General features: G+C 40.4%; 1 protein-coding gene across 5 annotated transcripts in view; it reads left to right on the forward strand.

The window, feature by feature from the left end:
- Positions 1-20,164, forward strand: part of CEP128 (centrosomal protein 128) — a 364,379-nt gene that overhangs the window by 194,650 nt on the left and 149,565 nt on the right. Inside the window, exon 20 of one of the 5 annotated variants that reach the window (XM_054715855.1) lies at positions 11,115-11,206. The exons of the other annotated variants lie outside the window; for them this stretch is intronic. Coding sequence (XP_054571830.1) covers positions 11,115-11,143 — 29 coding nt within the window. The 3' untranslated portion in view covers positions 11,144-11,206. Of the gene's footprint in view, positions 1-11,114; positions 11,207-20,164 lie in introns of those variants that run through there. 5 annotated transcript variants of the gene reach the window in all.

Raw genomic sequence — 20,164 nt, forward strand, 5'->3', positions numbered from 1 at the left:
AATTAATTATTTGGATTACACAATTATATTGTCTTTGGTTTATAGCAGTGATTTTCAAATGGTGTGTCGTCCTGCCCTGTTGTGCAGCAAGATTTTTTAAAATATGCAATACTTGACTCTTTAAAATCAGGGGCACTGACCTCTTTTCCTTAGATTACCAAATAAAAAATGACAATAGCCACACAACTCTAGCTATGTGGTGTGAATGAATCAAATTTATATCTATATTTTGGTCAGATCTTAAACTGCAGAATTTTAGTAATTAGTGTATTGTGCCATGAAATGAAACAAGTTGAAAATCACTGGTTTAGAGTGTAGAGCTTAGAAAAATATTTTGCTCAGACCAAGGTTTTTTTCATTAAGAATATGGAGTCTTAATTACTATTTCGACTGTCCAGACAAAGTTGTTTGGATCTAGCTTTTAATTTTTCAAAATTTAGTACCTTCTAATGAATTGGGAAGAGGTTTTATTAGCTACACAGAATAAGTGAAAAGGGACCAAATGTTTTCTGGATACCTGCCACATGCCAAGCTCTGTGGTAGCCATGTTACGTAATTTCTCAGATAGTCTTTTGTTTGAGGTAGGTATTATTATTCCTGATTTATTAACAAGAAAATTGAAACTCATGGAGGGCAAAAGACAAACCTTTGGATCTATAGATAATGCAGAAAAGATTCCTTTGTGTCCTGACCAGTTGCAAGAAACAACTTCATCTTATTCACATTAAACTGTGGCCCATCCCTGTCAGTTCCACTCAGCAGACCAGAGTAATTATTTTATGACATAAACTAGAGGCCTGGCCTGCTCCCTCTTGTAATCCGGGACCCCTTGGAGGATGTCGGAGAGCCAGTTTCAGCCCAATTCCCACAGGCCAGGCCGAGGGACCCCACCAGTGTATGAATCTATGCACTGGGCCTCTAGTCTTACCTTATAATAGAGAAATATGTAAATTGACCGCACCTTTGCTACACCCAAGCCATGCCCACCAACCAAGCCACGCCCACCAACCACGCCCACCAGGAAACCGTTGCAGGGACATTGGGGTGCAGCGGAGCCCAAGCCGGGAAAGCCTCGGGCGGGGGCTTTCCCGGCCTTGGGCACCAGCGGGGAGCCTGCACGGATCGCAGGAAACCACTAGGGGTCGGCTCCTGCGATCCTTAGCAGGGATGCTGGGTGTGGCCGAGCCCAAGGCCACCGCCTGGGGCCAAGCCCCGACCCTGAAAGAAGGCAGAAGGCGGTGGCCACAGCCAAGGCCTGGGTCCCTGGTGCTGGCAGAAAACTGGTGCAGGCAGCCAGGTGAATGAAGGTCTATTGCACGAATCTTCGTGCAAACGGGCTACTAGTATGCATATAAGATCTTTGGTTAATCTCTTCCTCCTCCCCCTTCTCCTCCCTTCCCTCTGAGATTCATCAGTCTGTTCCATGTTTCCATGCCCATGGTTTCCACGCCCATGGTTTCCACTCCTGTGTTGAGTGTCTGCCCCCTGGTGGTCATAGCTACTGGCCAGTTGGTTGGTTGGATGGTTGGATGGTTGGACAGTCACTTAGGCTTTTATATATATAGACTAGAGGCCCGGTGCACGAAATTCGTGAACGGGGGCGAGGGGGTGTCCCTCAGCCCACCTTGCACCCTCTCCAATCTGGGATCCCTCAAGGGATGTCTGACTGCCCGTTTAGGCCCGATCCCACCAGACATCCCTCTGACAATCCAGGACTGCTGGCTCCCAACTGCTCACCAGCCTGCCTTCCTGATTTCCCCTAACCGCTTCTGCCTGCCAGCCTGATCACCCCCTAACCACTCCCATGCCAGCCTGATTGATGTCTAACTGCTCCCCTGCCAGCCTGTTTGCCCCCAACTTCCCTCCTCTGCCGGCCTGGTCACCCCTAACTGCCCTCCCCTGCAGGGTTGATCGCCTCCAATGCCCTCCCTTGCAGGCCTGGTCCCTCTCAACTGCCTTCCCTTGCAGGCATGGTCCCTCCCAACTGCCCTACCCTGCTGGCCATCTTGTGGTGGCCATCTTGTGTCCACATGGGGACATGATCTTTGACCACATAGGGGCAGCTATCTTGATCTTGTGTGTTGGAGTGATGGTCAATCTGCATATTACTCTTTTATTAGATAGGATAGAGACCTGGTGCATGGGTGGGGACCAGCTGGTTTGCCCTGAGGGTGTCCTGGATCAGGGTGGGGTTCCCTTGGGGTGTGGAGAGGCCTGGGCGAGGAGCCTTTAGTGGTTTGCAGGCCAGCCACGCCCCTGGCGACTCAAGTAGTGGCCCTGGTATCTGGAATTTATTTACCTTCTATAACTGAAACTTTGTGGCCTGGAGTGAAGCCAAGCCTCCTGCTCGATCCGTGGCTGCCGCCATTTCTGTTTGGATTTGTTTACCTTCTATAATTGAAACTTTGTATCCTTGAGTGGAGGCCTGGGCCCGCCAGAGTGTGTGGAAAGCTTGGCTTCCTCTGTTGCTGGGGAAACCCAAACCTCCCTTCTGGTAGACATCTTGGTTGGGGTTAATTTGCATACCCACCCTGATTGGCTGGTGGGCGTGAGTTGGCTGGTGGGCGTGGCTTATGTAGCAGAGTGATGGTTAATTTGCATATTACTCTTTTATTAGAGAGGATAGATTATATCATCTTTTATTACCTCAATTCTTTAATGACCCTTGCACTTAGGGAAAAAAAAATCCAATTTCTTTCTTCACATGAAGAAATAAAGAGCCTAAGAGGAGAAGCAAAATTTCCCAAATTTGAACCCTGGGCTCACAATCTCCAAAGGCCATGCTCTTTACCACCGTGTTTTAGTGACTCTAAAATAGCCAGCTTGTGCGGCAAGAGAAGGAAATGGAAATCAGCTGGTTCTGTTCCATCAGCTGAGGTCAAAGAGCAGCAGCAGTGGCTAAAGGGACACCGGAGACCAGAATTAGGGTGGCAGGCCACTCTGTGTGAGCACACTCATGGGGAAGACTCTTTTTATGCCCTCATAACTCATTGTAAGAATATTTTTCACATGTTATTGTAATTACTTCTTAAAGATAAAATAATCCTATGTAGTCGATATATTTTTCCAAATGTTATTGGCCTCCAATTATTTTAGGGTGGAAACTGAACTCTGATAAGATGACATGAGTTATTAGACAGTATTTTTCTTAAAATACTACATTTTTTTAAAGGTGTTGATCTGCTAATATGATGTGGTTTTATTATTCTCAAGTGTGAGGTGTGGGTAGAAAATGTCAGGGGAGCAGTTCTGGCTTTGTCCTGCGTGGAGGAAATAAGGGAAGTTCAAGGTTTGCCTGTTAGAGAGCTTGGGCAATTTTCTAGGTCTGTTCTTGTCTGATATTAGTTGATTCTACAGTAGCAGTGGGAAACCCTGCTGTGCGAGTTATGCCTTCCATCGTGTAGTTGGACAAACACACATATATGTGCTCACGTGTGCTTACACAGATGCATACACACAGAAACACACCTTAATGCTCCATTTAAATAATAGTCTTTCAGAAATAGTCTGCTTTCTATTTCCTTTCTCTTGCCTTTCCCAGCTCAGAGTTGTAGTGTTCAGCATCCTGGTGAGAGTAATAGCTTTGAGTGTGTTACTCCTTGAATGGGTGGTGCAACCCAAGTACATCCTGTGGAAGTTTTAAAATTCCGATTGTATACACACTTCCTAAAGAAAACATGGGCTTGTTTAGGGAGAAATATATTGTATAAATAGGTGTCTGAGATTTACATTTTGATATTTTGCAGGCCTCTTCTATGTTGAGAAAGAATAGAATATTCAGTATATTCCTATAAGTAGCATTATTTTTCAGAATATTAAAATTGGATCCCATGCGCATGAATAATATTCATAGAATTGAATTCTCTAACTTCTTCCTACTCAGCAGAGAGGGAGAGATAAACACTAGGTGCTAAAAAATAGAATAGGAAACTATAGCAGGAATGGCTAAGCCCCACTTATTTTCCCATAGTTTCTAATAACCAAGATTTTCCATGCAGCTGACTCTTGATTCTCTCTGTAAATAGGCCATATGTAGGATGATGAATACAGTCTACATAAAATTAGAAACAAAATCACTATATTTATTGTCAACCTCTTTTATTTAATACTTGTAAGTAATGATAAACAAAAGTTACTGTATTTATAAATATTTTGTGCTTCAAATACATACAAAAATAAACCTACTATGTGCAAGACTGGGGAGATTCGAAGAATAATGAGACCATTTCCCGCTCATAGAGGAAGTTATAGCCTTGTAGTCTAGATATTAACTTCAGTGAACCTTTGTATATGTTGTTATAGAGATTAATAAAATAAAATGTACACACATGACGAAGGCACCAGCTCTGCTTGGATGGGCCTGAAGACTGAGCAATATTTCAGTTGGAATCTGGAAGTAAATCGGAGTTTGCCAGGTGAAGAAGTAGGCAAAGGAAACCCCCTCCCCAAGACCAGAGAATTCTGAAAAGGCCATGCTTGTTCAGGAAATAGGAAGACATTTAGCAAGGCAAGACTAGAAAATGTTTTCTTTAGATGAGAAGCAGAAGAGGAAGAATGAAATAAGATAAACCTGGAAATATGAGTTGATATCAGATTATGAGGAGTGTTTTATGTCAACTACCAGAATGTTTTCTAGAGTGAATGTGATGATTCATTTTACCTGGTTATAGGATGATGCTAGCAGCAATGGGAAAACTGCTTTTTACTTATAATACAAATACATAAAGTGCTTTTCTCAATAGCTATTTTATTGTTAATAGTAGCAAAGAACCACAATATGGTTCAACTTGGTTATATGCCTGGGTTTATTTTGATTGCCCTATAGTAAGATTAAATTTAGCTTTTGTATTGTTTCCAGATAGGTCAGGGCATTACTTGGTGAGAAATGGAGTTGGTTCACCCTTGTATTTTACAGATGAGAGTTTGTAGGTGTGTGGGGTTTGGAAGTAGAATGATACTCCAGCCTGTGCTGGATCTAAGGGCGAGCTCCAGGCTCCAGGGAAGAGCACCCAGGCGACTGACTTGGTTAATTGTCCTTTCACAGTGTTAACGATGGAGTCACTGGTGTGTTCCTGACTGAGATAGATTGATTGGCAGAACTTTATGAAAGCTTTTGGTTGAATACGTATGGGAATCCTTATAATTATTGTGAGCTTCAGCTACTCTTTGGGGGTACATCCCAGTGCCTGCCTTGAGCCTCATATTTTTGAACACCCGTCTATGGGATGAGGAGTATATGGGGCCCTGGATCCATGGCTACCCATTCAGAGCCACAGTATCTCCCTTTTCTAGGCCATGTTCTGGGTACTCAAGACCCCAGAATTCCCTGATCAAACTGCCCTTGCGATTTTCTGTCTCTAATCCCTTATTGTGTAGGGGGCAGATTTAATGCTAGTGTTTATATTTTCAAACTTTTCTACTCTCTTATATTCAATTTTTTGAAGAAAGTTTCAAATTAAAAAGTTTATTTCTAAAGAGGATTATTGAAGTATGCTATTATACACAAATTCTCTAGGATGGCCATGTATAGCTATTAGAATTAGACTAGAAGGAACAAACTAATTTTATGTACTTATGTTTGTAGTAGGATAAGGTAATCCAAAGTGAATTGAAATGCAAGTAGTTAAATAAATAAATACTGTCAGGCTTGTGAAATTATTTTCACTCCATTTTAGGAACAAAATACATTACTACTGCAATTTCATATGTTTTTTTGTTTATATTTGTTTTGAAGGGCAATTGATTGTTTTTATGTGTTACTTGATGCTATGTAAGTATCATATTAGTGTAGTATAAACACACACACACACACATTTTTGTATTCTGTCCAGATAGGTCAGGGCTTTATCTGGCAAAAGATAAATTTATGATGTAGTCTCATACCTCAATCCTAAAACCATACTTTAAAGGGAGTGTACTTTTTTTTTTTCCATTAGAAAGAAGAACAACAACTAATAAAGTACTGATTTAGAGAAGTTATAGCAAAGTGTCCTAAGTGAATTCTTTGGATTTATGTTGCCTCAGTCTGACATTTAACACAATCTACAGAAACAATCAAAACCATTTCTTGAGATCAGGAAAACAAACTAACAAAATTAGGTAGCTTCTCATGTAAGCCAAAAGAGCTATTTTATTTTTAGCTGCCATACTTTGTTTTCTCAGGAGGATGAATGTTTATTTATTTGGTGAATTATCAAGATTTACTTTAATGCCCTGGAGTGTACAAGTTAATGATTTTAGTCTATCATTTTTTATATCACTTTAAAGAAAACTATTGGACAATTTGGATATCAGATGGTTTATTTTACAAATCATATTATTGTCTTAAAGTTACCCTTTATAAATATTTTGTTGGAGTTTGTACATTGTCAGTTCTGGTTATACTAAATCACTTCTGATTTTTTAAAAATTCTGTTCAAGACAATATCCAATTCAAGTCAATGGGCTGCACATCCTGTAAAATTCCTGACTAATTATGGTTTGTTTGGGCAGGTTGATGTGTAGATTAACCAAGCAGGGGTTAGATGACCTTTTAAAAAATGTGTTTTTATTGATTTCAGAAAGAGGGAGAGAGAGAGAGAAACATCAATGATGAGAATCATTGATCAGCTGCCTCTTGCACACCCTCTACTGGGGATCAGGCCTGCAACCCGGGCAGTGCCCTGACCAGAAATCCAAATGTGACCTCCTGGTTCATAGGTTGATGCTCAACCACTGACCCACACTGGCCAGGCTAGATGATCATTTTAGGAGACCCTTACTTGACAAGTGACTTGCTTTATTTTATATTCAGTTGTACAGTACTTAATGAAAGTATGTAAATAAAAATATCTGTTCCTTTAATATTTATAATATTCCAAAATAACTTGTAGTCTTGAAGTCTAAGAAATTGGGTCTTATAATGTAGAGAAGCTATTGTTACATTTTTACAACATTTAAAAAATTGTTATTATTTTAGTAGGTGCTGCAGAGATATGTATGAATCCAGTCAACTCAGAAGTAGACGAGAATAGATATATCATATTTCTTTTTATTTTTTTAACCACACCAGAGGATATGTTTTATTGTTGTTTTTTAGAGAGGGAGGGAAGGGAGAGGGAGAAGTAGAGGGAGTGAGAGAGAAACATCAATGTGTGAGATAAATAGTCATTGGTTGTCTGTTCACACTCCAACCAGGGATCGAACCTGCAACCTAGGTATGTGCTCTGACCAGGAATCAAACCCACTACCTTCTAGTGCATTGGCTGATGCTCCAACCAATTGAGCCACCTGCTCATTGCTCTACTTACCAATTTATACTAAATACCCAGGAATCATTTCAACCAGCAGAATTCAGACTGTGGGAAACTTTACTGTGGGCAAAAAGTCTGCTTTCCTCAACAAAAAAATTACAAGATTTAAAAAGCTGGAGAATCTATGGATTAAAAGAGATTTAAGAGGTTTTCAGTCAATGCAATCATGAACTTGCATTGCAGGATCCCAATTCCAGAAACATAAAAAAAAATCATAGCCATAAGAAAACTGACTGTACAATTGCATTTGGTGATATGCTATTAAAGAATGACTACATTTTTAGGTGTGGTAAAGGTATTGCAACTATGTTTAAAAGATAATCATTTTATTATAGCCCAAACAGTCTCTAACTAAATATTTATACAGATGACATGATATAGTATGATATTTGCTTCAGAATGATTAGAGTGGGGTGATAAAAGTAGTGTTCGGTATATATGAAAAAGAGTGGTCATATATTGATAAAAATTGAAACTGGTAATGTATGTGTCAGCTCACTATAATGATTTGTCCTCTGCCTTTGAATAGGTTTGAAAATTTCCATAGTAAAAAAGGTTAAAAAGGAAGGAAAAAATGAGGCAAGGAAAGGGAGGAAAATATTGAGAAGAAGAAAAGACAGATTAATCTAGATGAAATTTTCTGATTTTCTTCAAATCAATACAGGCTGCCTAACTCTTTAATCTTAGTAAAATCTTCTAATAATCCAGTACTACATATTGATATTATTTCCCAGAAGCACTCACTGCCATTCTAAATTTAATTGTGTGGTAAGGAACAAATAAAGGCATTATTTTTAGTATGTTTTCCCCATTACATCAGCATCTGGATTAGTAATATAGTTTCTTAATTCTAGTAGTTTAAAGTTTTATTTTAAAAGAACATAGGGAGGAAGAGAGGGTGTTAGCTGTGTCTATAAAAAAGGTAGGGTGAGGGATTCTCTCACACAAACTGTTCTGTGTCTGTTCCTTGTTGGTGTTCACACGAATTAGCACATGTGATTAATTGATAAAATGGAATGGAACTAAACACCCACCCACCCACCCACCCATGTGCAGGTAAACACTGTTGACATGTGGATAAAGTCTGTGGATTGTATCTATGTCAACTTTCTGGGCGTGACAGAGTGAATGGCAGTTATGGGAGGTCCCATCAGAGGAAACTGAGTGAAAGGTGTAAGCCATCTCTCTCTCTCTAATTTCTTATGGCTGCATGTGAGTCTATAATTATCTCACACCAAAAAGCTGGAAAATAATAGATTACACTATTTTAATATTTTTGAATAGGAAATTACTAAAAATCAGATATCAAACCTATTTATAATAGTAAACATTTTTTCTAATTTCTTACTTATTAGCTTTGGAATTTTTTAAATTTTTAATTAGGATAGGACAGAAATAAGTTCTTAAAAACTGGTACTGTGTAGCAAAGAGGTTTTTAAATGTACCACAGCAAATGCAAGTCTTCAGTGCTTGAGGCACGTTAGCAGGCTGGGCTAGTAAAGAGAAGACAGTCTTATGGTAGATGGTAGAGATCTTCTGTACTTCATTTGGACTTGGAGACAGTAATTGTTTTGAGAATGGGAGTGTTCCTTTATACCTTATCCTAATATATAAAAACCCTGGGTCTGTCACATCTACCACTACCAGAGGCTTGACCAACCAGAAGTCCTGTAGTCAGCGCTGGGTTGCCGTGGTGACCCAGCACTGACTGCTGTGGCTGCAGGCGTGGTGACCCAGCACTGACTGCTGAGGGTGCTGTGAATCAGGCCAGGAGAGAGGCCTGAAGAGAGAAGCAGGGTCTGATCCGTAGCCTCGGTGTCAGCTGTTGATCAGCACTTGCCTCTCTCTTTCGCTCTGGGCCTGGCCAGCACCGCGCCTACATTTCTTTCCAGGCCTCCACCAGGGCTGCTGATCAGCCCCGCCTTTCTGATCAGGCCCCGTTGATAGGCCCAGAGATGCTGACTGGCATAGAAACTGACCAATCAGAACCAAATCTGGGTGAAGTGTGAGGAGCCAATGGCTGTCTAGGAGGCGGGGCGTTTGACGCTGACTGGCATAGAAACTGACCAATTAGAACCAAATTGGCTGGCAGAGGAGGGTAGTTGGGGGTAAGATCAGGCCTGCAGGGGAGGGCAGTAGGGGGCGAGATCAGGCCAGCAGGAGAGGGCAGTTAGGGGTGATCAGGCATGCAGAGGCAGTTAGGGGCAATCAGGCTGGCAAGGGAGGGCAGTTGGGGGACGAGATCAGGCTGGCAGGGGAGGGCAGTTGTGAGTGATCAGGCCTGCACGGGAGGGCCATTGGGGGCGACCAGAACAGCAGGGGAGGGCAGTTGGGGGCCTTCAGGCCAGCCAGGGAAGGCAGTTGGGGGCGAGGTCAGGCCAGCAGGGGTGGGAAGTTGGGGGTGAGATCAGGCCAGCAAGCGGTGACCAGGCCGGAAGGGGAGTGCATTTGTCGGTGATCAGGCCACAGGGGAGCAGTTAAGTGTTAGTCAGGCCAGCAGGGGAGCAGTTAGGGGGTGATCAGCTGGCAGGCAGAAGTGGTTAGGGGCAATCAGGCAGACATGCAGGCCAGCGGTTAGGAGTCAGCAGTCCCGGATTATGAGAGGGATGCCCGATGGGATCGGTCCTAAACCGGCAGTCGGACATCCCCTGAGGGGTCTCAGATTGGAGAGGGTGCAGGCTGGGCTGAGGGACACCCCTCAGTGCATAAATTTTGTGTACCAGGCCTCTAGTTTGTTTATAACTGTCTCTTTTACAAATGAAAGAATGGATCCCAAAAGGCAGATTTTCCCAAAGTTCTATTTATTGTTTTAATGCAGCAGTGATTGATTTTGCCTACTTTTTATCTCTGGCTTTCTTTTTCCTGCATCATCTATTACTCTGTCAGTTTTCAGTGTATTCTCAGAACTTTTTCTTCAGTTCTCTCCAAGTTACCATAAAAATAGTAAAAACAAACCAATAATCTTTTCAGAGTGTACATTTTTAGGTGGTGGCATTTATATGATTAAAAAACCCTGCTGTCTATGGCTATTTTGGTTAGTTTTTTGCTTTATTTGTGTTACTGTACATCTTTCAAAAAATTTTTTGGCTGATTTTACGTAAGTAGCTCTTAATATAGTGCAGTACACAGAATAAGTAGGTAGTTCTGCAAGGCATTCAAACAGTCTGTGGAAATGTAGAAACTGTTGGGCGAAGTTGTTAAGAGCTTGGCTCTGAAGTCCCATTGCTTATGATCAAATCCTGCTTCTATCATGTTATGACCTTGGGAAACTTCCTCATCCTCTTTGTCCCTAGTTAAGTGGTGATACAGTTGTTGTATTAATGGGATTTTTATATATGTGTGTACACACACACACATACACACACACACACACACACACACTCACACAATGGTTGAAACAATAGCTAGGCTTTTATATATAAAAGCCTAAGCAATTGTTACTACCAGATGACAGGCCAGTAGCTGTGACACCCACTGACCACCAGAGGGCAGACGCTCAATGCAGGAGCTGCCCCCTTGTGGTCAGTGCACTCCCACAGCCAACCTCCCATGGTCCCTCTCCCTGGGCTGGCTGGCCCTGATCCGCCCCAATGGGGCCGTCTGGCCAACTCCTGTTGTCCCTCCCTCAAGCCAGCCAACCTCCTGGCTTGATCGGGACTGGGCAAGAGGGGCTCTGATCGGCCCTGATCACTGGCCAGGCTGAGGGACCATACCTATGCATGAATTCGTGCAGCGAGCCTCTAGTTATTCAATAAATGTTAACTGCTATTTTAACACAACTCATAATTTTGGTTTTCATCTCATTCATCATCTCTTACCCAGGTGCTGCACTGGGGAATGGACAAGGGTGACAAAATAAATATGGGCAGGAGACTACAGAAGAATTTAATAAATCATCTTCGAGCACCTGTAATGTCGAGGGCAAATAAATATATTGGGAAATGTGATTTGCTTTATTTGGTGTATAGCTAATCTGATTTTACTCCCGAATCTTGAAACTTTGCTTAAATATCCATTCAGCAAATATTTGTCAAGAGTGTCCTATAATACTGGTTCTATTCCTGGAACTAAAGATATAAGAGTGAATACAATACACAAAAATCCCCACAGCTGTGTTGCTTACATTCTATTGGCAAGAGACAGCCAATAAAAACAAAAGTAAATTATAGAGTATTGTAGAAGATAATTGCCATGGGGAAAAAGCAAAGAAGGAGGCTCAGAGAATTGAGGTATGCCATTAAAGGCAAAGTATAATTTTAAATAAGATTATGGGAGTAGCTTTCACTCCAGTGAAAAAGTGCCATTGGAATAAGGAGTGAAAGGGAATAATTTGTGTGCATATTTGAGAGAAGAACATCCTAGGTAGACAGAAGCACCAGTGCAAAGGCCCTGGGGCAGCTCTGTGTCCAGCATATTTGAGGCACCACATAGAAGCCAGTGTGGCTGGCACAGAGTGAGCAAAGGGGATGTAGTTGTGGAGTTTGAGAAAAGAAGAGGAGTCAAAGACCGTACTAAAGTTTTTAGCTTGAGTGGCTGAAACAACAGATTCTTTATGACCGAGGTATGAAGACTGATGATGGAACAGGAAAGAAAATCAGTGGGGAAGAATGAACTAAATGTGAGATATAGTTTAAAATTTAAACCAGTCCCTTTCAGTCTGTCTTGGTGCAAGAAAGTTTAGTCTCTCAGATAACTTCCTTGACATTCCAGGAGAGGTCAGTTTATTCATCTTCTAGGCCGAAGCCTTGGCTCCCTGGCTCCTCTGGCAGAGTCAAATTCTTATGTTTCAAAAGGAAAAAAACATTTAAAATTCTATAGCTGTATTATTTACATGTAATCTCTGAAATATCATGGTCTTCGTTTGTTTTGTTTTGTTTTGTTTTGGTAAATGCAAGTACACAAGTCCTGTGAAATAGTTCTGGTCATGTTTGATGCCATAATGTTATCTCCCAAAATGTTGAAGTGTGTCTGATTTTCAACCTTTGCCTTAACAACCCTTTGTTCAATGAATCTTCTTATAATCTTCTGTAAACTCTTATTTAATAAAATAAAACAAAGCACATTCAAAATCTAATTTTAAGTTAACTTCACATTTTGAGGTAAGCAGATAGAACAGATGTTACACTGTGACTTCCTCTATATTTCTATTTTAAAATGTTAGCCTGTTTTCTATTCAGCATTTTCCAAGTTAGCCGGAGTTATTAAAAATAAAATGCAAGAACAGACAAAACAGAAAATGGCTGTGCCTTCTTATTTTTAGAATAAATTAAATAAGGTTTGTCAAATGTGATTCTAATAGTATTAAATTTAGAGAGAAAAAATAGACAACTTAGAAAGTATTTCATTAATAATCTCTAATCTCAGATATTTTAAAAGATATGTTTAAAGACTTTCAATTGAATGACTGTTAGATACATTTTGGGAACTACAATTATGGTATGAAAATAGAAAATCCATTACCTACTCCATAGTGCCTCTAAATTCCTTTTATTGTATAAGAAAAATGACCATTATACTTCTAGTTCATCGATAAGATAAGTTTTATTGTTCACCTTAAATAAGAGGAAACCTTGTATCTCTGGAAGGTCACATTGATTTAGAGAGTTTCTTCTTTTCAATGTTTAGAAAACTTTCTCATTTTTCAAATTTTAGTTGCTGGCATTTGGTAATTTCATGTGACCTAAATTCAAAGAAACTGCTAGTTCCAAGGAGTCCTGTTTAATGCAGATAATGCACACAGTTCTGCAGACAAGGTTCCACTTAAAACCAACCTTCCAGCTTCCCGAAGCATCATCTCTGATCTCAGCTATCCTCACTTTCTCCTCAGTCTTTACATTCATGCTCCGTGATGCTCCCTTCCCTTCAGTATGTTAATGTGCTCCAGTCTGTCTTGTCCAAACAAACAACCCTGTTGGAATCCTAGACCCCATCTGGGCACAACTTTATTTCATTCTTACTCAAACGTCTTTGAAGAACCACCCTGTTTTGCTCATTGTTTTTTCAACTCCACCATTCGTTTTTCAACCTGCTAACATCTGATTTGTTATCATACCTCTTTTATGAAACCACTATCACTGCAGTCGGTGTAGATAATTGCAAAATCCAAAGGCCACTTTTCAGTGGACTCACTTCATCTCTCTGTAGCACTTGACAATGATGGCTGCTCTCTTCTCAGTGAACTTTCTTGACAACTCTAGTCCGTGCTTACTAAGTGTATTTCTAAACGTTTTCCAAGTTTCTCTATCAGCTCCTTTTACTCTATCCATTTTGTAAATTTTGGTGTTTCCTAAATATTGAGTCTAGGCCCTCTTATCTTTTCATGCTCCATGTGCTCCCTGGCAGATTTAATCCGATCTCATGATTTAAATATCTAAATGCTTGTAGGAAGTGGTTATAGGGTTAAGCCTCGGACTGACCTGCTGGCAAAGTCACAAACAAGCCCCAAGCTTGGAAGGGCACAGTCCTCTAAGCATAATTAAGCTTGATCCTGTAACTGATCCCTAGATCTTTCCTGGGTAGCTAGTGGGCTGTGGGAGGGGCAGCAAGTGCTGCCAAAACAAGTGAAACTTATAAGAACATTGTCAATTGCCTTGTTTGTCCCTGATTATAAATAAAGCCTCAGCTTTGCAGTCTGGATCGGTTCTGTGGCCTCAGCCAGGCACAGAAAGATCCACCCAGGCTCCCAGCTTCATGAATCTATTTCTGCGTCTTGTTTCTTTATCTATAATAATAAATGAGAATTGATTGAATGGCTGAACAGCAGAATGACTATCCAGATGACCATGCTATGACACCCACTGGCATGAGGCCAGCCAAGGCGGGTGCGATGTGATTGGTCGGGGGGCCCACCATAGCTTCATGATTGCCCCGCAGAGGGAGGCCCAGGCCACTGACCAGCAGGCTGCGGCAGGTGGGCAGGGCCTCTCTCTGCAGGGGAGATCCATTGTGGGGCTCCCAGACTGTGAGAGGGAGCAGGCTGGCCTGAGGGAAACCCCCCCACAGTGCACAAATTTTGTGCACCAGGCCTCTAGTTTCTAATATTTCTCAATCCCTGGCCGCCTCCATTTAGAACCGGTTCGTTCATTTCTCTTTCTGCACCAAGTCTGGCCCCCGCCGCATCAGGCCCCGCAAATGCTCATGACCTCTAGTCATAACCGCTCCCTTAGGATTCAGATTTGGGTATCTTAGTGTGTCTCAAATATGTTTGCTTAGATGGCCTACAAGTAGCTCAACTGCATTGTGTTTGAGTATTAACCTGAGTGTTACCTGAGTATTAGCGAATTATGTTCTTTCACATAATACTTGTCTTCCTTATTCCCTATTTACCCACTCAACCAAGCTAGAAACCTCCAGGTCTTTCCAGTCTTCTCCCAATACCCTTTCCATCCCAGTAATCAAGCTATCACAAAGTGGTTTTCATTTACCTTCTTCATAGCTTGGAAATCCACCCCCTCTTCACCTCCCTCACCATTACTTTTTGTTTTTTTCCCCAGATACTACTGACCTCTGGTTCAAAATTTTCATATTCTCTGCGTGGCACATTTCCTGCCCCTAAATCATTGCACTGTCCAATCTATAATACCAGAGTGTTTTGATTCATAAAGAAATCTGAAGATGTTTATATTTGCTTAAAACCTTTCCATAATATTTTGTTGCCCAAGGGATATATTATATGGACATTACTTTTTTTTTTAATGAATGCTTTGAAGGTCTTTTAATACTCTTACTCTCCCAGGTACTTTGCCTTCCAGTATCATTAACTACTTGACATTATTTAAGTACATCCTGCCATTTCACATCTTGACCCTTTGGAAATGCTTTCCTATGTTTTAAATTTCATCTTCAACTGCTGGTGAAACAATTATTTCTCAAAGCTCAACATTAGGTGTCATCTGCTTTCTGAAATATTGCCTGGCCTTTTCCAAACTCTCTCTGGACCAATGAAGACATTTCTGACCGAATGTTTTTTAAACCATATCTTCTCCTTTATGAGATCATGTATTTCTATGCTTTCTACTTCGTTTCTTCTGTCTTACATTCCACGTTTTCCTACTGTAGGCAACCTCTCTTTTATTTCTCCTCCTCCTCCTCCTCCTCCTCCTCCTCTTCCTCCTCCTCCTCCTCCTCCTCCTCCTCCTCCTCCTCCTCCTCCTCCTCTTCTTCTTCTTTTTTGTAAAGATATGTTTATTGATTTGAGTGAGAGAGGAAAGGAGAGAGACAGAGAGAGAAACACTGATGGCTGCTTCCCTTATGCACTCTGACTAGATAACAAACCCAATCAGGCATGTGCCCTATCAGGAATCAAACCCTCAGCCTTCGTGGTATACAAGGAGATGCTGCAACCAACTGAGCCACTGGGCCAGGGCAGCAACCTTTCTTATAGGCACAAATACAACCCCTGCAACAAATTTTATTCTCCTTTTATTTCAAGTTTTGCCCTCAGAAACATCTCTTCCCCTTTCCTTTTTTCACTTATCCATTCACTAACTGTTAATATGATTAGCTTAATAGTTTAAGCAATAAACAATTTAGATATAATTAATGTGCAGAAGTCATATAAATGATTAAGAGAAATCTCCTGTCATATGGAAAAGTACTTTGAACTGAAGTCATGTATCAGAAAGAATCTAAAGCACCTGTAGGAGAAAACATAGATAGCTCACTGTATCTCTTATTTTCAGATTAAATGTCCCTTCGGGAACACTAGCATCCAATGTAAATTGAAAATGATTTCTTATTCAATTGTGTTAAAATATATTATTAAGAGTTTCAGATTTATATTTATTTTGATCATACAAATACAATATTTCAACCAAATTATTAATTGAGTATTATGCATTATGACCTCTTCTATGGACAAAACCATTTTTAAGTTGGAAATTATGGTTTAAATTTCAAATAACTGACATAGATATAGCTAAACATAGTAAGAAGGTAGCTGCCTTTTTGTAATGTTTTTGGTTTTAGATTTTGTAACAGTATTGGATATTTACTTTTTCTCTTATTTTTTTTTTAAACAAAGAAGTATGGCTTCTGATATTGTTTTGTAAAACACCTTTAAAATATTTGATGACTTTGTTTTTCTTCCAGACAAATAATATACCAGTTTATTTCTAATAACCAAAAATAAATTTCACATAGAAAAAATTGGATTTCTATTGAGCATTAAAAGAGTACTTTGTATCTCATTAAAGGATAAAGTCAAATTCTTGTGAATAAATCCCTGATGTCAATACTCTTGCTTCTGAAATAGATCATAGCTGTTTAAAAAGCTGTTCTTTTTTCTAAGAACTACTGCACAAATGACATGTAGATGTGCTTTTCTTTCTGACATAATTAAATTATGGCTCTAACATGAAATTTACTGGTGGGAATGAAATTGTATCTTTGTTACAGGGGACTTGAAAATAAGTTGAAACTGGTAAATGGGCCTAAGATTTCATCTAAAATATGAATATTTCATTGAACTGTTGCTCTACAGAGTCAAGGAATTTAGTTTAGACTGCTGCTGCTTTTTCAAAGCTTCTGATACCTCCAGAGTATCTTAGACCTTTACTACTCAAAGTACGGTCCATGTACTGGCAGCATTTGCATCACCCGAGAGCTTGTTTGAAATGTAGGATCCTATGCCCCATCCTAGATCGGAATGAGAATCTGCATTTAACAAGATCTCCATTTGATTTAAATGTACATTAAAGCATGAGAAACCCTAACTGAGACCAGTGGGTTCTTACGTTCCCTAATTGGAGAAATATGGAAAGTCGCCTTTTAGAAAGGTTCAGGGCTAGTTTTATAGCCCCACATGGAGAAGACTTTCCTTATCTCTTGGAAAATCAAGGTATGAGTGAGTTGGGTTGGAGGAAACTGGGGGGTCCATCCAGAATGTCATTTTAAATTTGCAGTGATCCTTAAAGATTATTTGGTTCAACCCTGTCTTTTTATAATTAGAAATCTATGTCCAAAGGTAAAGTTAAATATTTCTTTAATTTGTTTTACCTGAGTTTTGGGACTACTGAGGACATTCTCTTTATCCCAGATACATGCATGATGATTATTCTCACTACAAAGAGAATTGACTTATCCTATATTATAAAAGGGTAATAGCAAATTGACCCTAACGGCAGAATGACCTGGAATGACCGGTCGCTATGACGTGCACTGACCATCAGGGCGCATTCGCTAAAATGGAGCTGCTCCCAAGTGGTCAGTGCGCTTCCACAGGGGGAGTGCCACTCAGCCAGAAGCCGGCTCATGGCTGGCCAGTGCAGCAGCAGTGGCGGGAGCCTCTCCTGCCTCTGCAGCAGTGCTAGGATGTCTGACTAACGCTGGGAGCAGGCCTAAGACAGCAGGTAGACATCCCCCAAGGGCTCCTGGGCTGCCAGAGGGATGTCTGACTGCTCGATCTTGTCAGCAGATGGACATTCCCCAAGGGCTCCTGGACTGCCAGCAGGTGCAGGCCAGGCTGAGGGGCCCCCCTAAGTGCACGAGTTTTTATGCACCGGGCCTCTAGTCTGATTAATAACATTTCTCTTGGTTAGAGTGTAAGTTTTAAAGTAAAATTTGTCCCATTAAAGAAGAAAAATAAATCTATTCTTAATGTATTAGGAAGGACAGGAATTTAAGAAGGATTGTATCTAAATTTATCGGTCTGTGTATTTTAATACAAAATTTCTGTGTTAATATTGGTGTACAGGATGACACTCTAACCAACTGAGCCACCTGGCTGGGGCTCAGTTGATTTTCAAGCATGGGTAGGATCTCATATCTGAGGAGAGTTTATTCTTACCTCTTCAGCTTCTAACTAGTTAACCTCATACACACTTAGAGTCCTCTTTTTTATTTCATTTTTTTAAATTTAGGGAAGGATTTAGAACATTTTGGATTATGCAATATAAGAGTGTTCTTTATATTTTTGATGGATGATCTTTTATGTGAAAGTAGCATTTGAGTTTATTTTCTTTCACAGCAGGATTACAGATTATCCGCAATGATTGTACCCAAGAAAAATGTGATGGAAAGTCTGGATCTACTGTATACATGCTGTTCCATTTCATTTTAATTGAATTGGGGCTCTCAGGTCACCTGCGGGAATCCGTGCTCAACGGATGGGCCGTTCTTCATGACTTCACCTGCTGTGTAATTTTCCCTTGAGCATATATATCTCTTAAAGAGTAACTGTCCATGTTGAAAATAGAGGGTGGATAGCAATTGACAAATAGCCTTATCTTAAGCCAAGAAAATCTGAAAAATATAGATTAGTTCATTCTAGTCTTCTGTATTAGGGACTTTACTATATAATTCTAAAACATATGAAAGATGTCTCTTAAAAATGTTTTTGATCATCCATTTTTCTCACTAAAGCTTCTAAATTATTTGTTGTTTTATTGTCAATGTAATACTCGATTATAATGAAGGTTTTGTGATTTTAATATAACATAAGATAAATAATATTGCTCTAATTTTCTTTTCATATGTACCTACATCTTTCATTTTATCTTTTTATTGGGCTCAACCACACTGGGGCAAGTTATTAATTTCATCAACTTTAGATTGTTAATAGAGGAAGAATACTTTTATTGTTGTTGTTAAATATACAAAGGGTTCTAGTTCTTTAAAACTAAAGTTGCTTTTGTACATTATTATTTTAGTTTTCCTTAAACTACATAACACTACTTTCTTTTACTATTTCTTTTGTATAATTTTGGTTAAATTTACTTTCTTTGGACTAAAACAACCTGGGTAGAAAAATTGCTTTCTAGCTCTTTTTAAGACTACTACATCCACAAATAAAGAACTGATTATCTTATATTCAAGAAGCAGAAAGAAATATACCCTCATGAGTACACCACACTCCAAGTTTGAAGAAATGGTGAAATAAACTTTTTTAGGTAAGTTAACAGTAGAACTACTTTATACATGAAGGCCTTATTTTAGAGGTGGTGCTTTTCCTATTTAACTCCCAAAGTTCAAAAATGAGGCCACTATCATCTATATATATATAAAAGCCCAGTGATTGGAATGACCAGAACGACCAGAATCACCAGAACAACCAGTGGCTATGATGCACACTGCCGGCAGCCAATCGGCCTGATCTGGGCCCCAATTGGCACCCCTCACCCCCCCGGACAGCCTGGCCCCCGATCAGCCCCCAACACCCTGATTGGAGGCAGGGCCAGCCGGCCAACCTCCCACGGCCCTTCCCCCCTGGCCCGATGGGCCCCCATTGGAGCAGGCCCGCCGAACCCCTCCCATGTACAATTTTATGCACTGGGCCTCTAGTTTTGAAACTAAAGCCAGAAGAAGAGTATAAGAAGAGAGCATTGTAGACTCATTTTACTTACAAACATATATGCAAATACTTAACACATTGCGGAGAGATCATGAGAATTCTTGTTTCATATTACACAGTGTTTTACAAAGTATCATACTTTAAAAAGATATTAGCTTGTAAGAACATGTAATAACTTCAAAATACAATGGGTATTTAACTTTAAAGCGTGCCTTTAACATTTATGTGAAATGTTTTTTGTACTCGTTCAATATAAATATCTGGTTACTGGGTAAAGCTAGCAATAAAACTACTGGTCCGCAATGTGTTAAGAGTGTATTATCCTACATAATAAAAGGGTAATATGTAAATTAACATCACTCTGCTACGCCCACGATTGGGCCAGCGGGAGGCGCAGGGGGCGGGACTCGGGGTGGCCGATTGGGCCGGCAGGACGCTGAGCTCGCGTCGCCAGTGGTGGCGTGAGCTCAGCATCTGCGCCATGGCTGTGCTGCAGCACAGAAGGGGCCTCTGGGGCAGCGAGCCCACGTCCTACTGCAGACCATCAAAAGCAGGGAGCGAAAGCGGGGGAGCTGGCTGGCTG

This window comes from Eptesicus fuscus, chromosome 5 (genome assembly GCF_027574615.1).
Source record: "Eptesicus fuscus isolate TK198812 chromosome 5, DD_ASM_mEF_20220401, whole genome shotgun sequence".
Taxonomy (NCBI): Eukaryota; Metazoa; Chordata; class Mammalia; order Chiroptera; family Vespertilionidae; genus Eptesicus; species Eptesicus fuscus.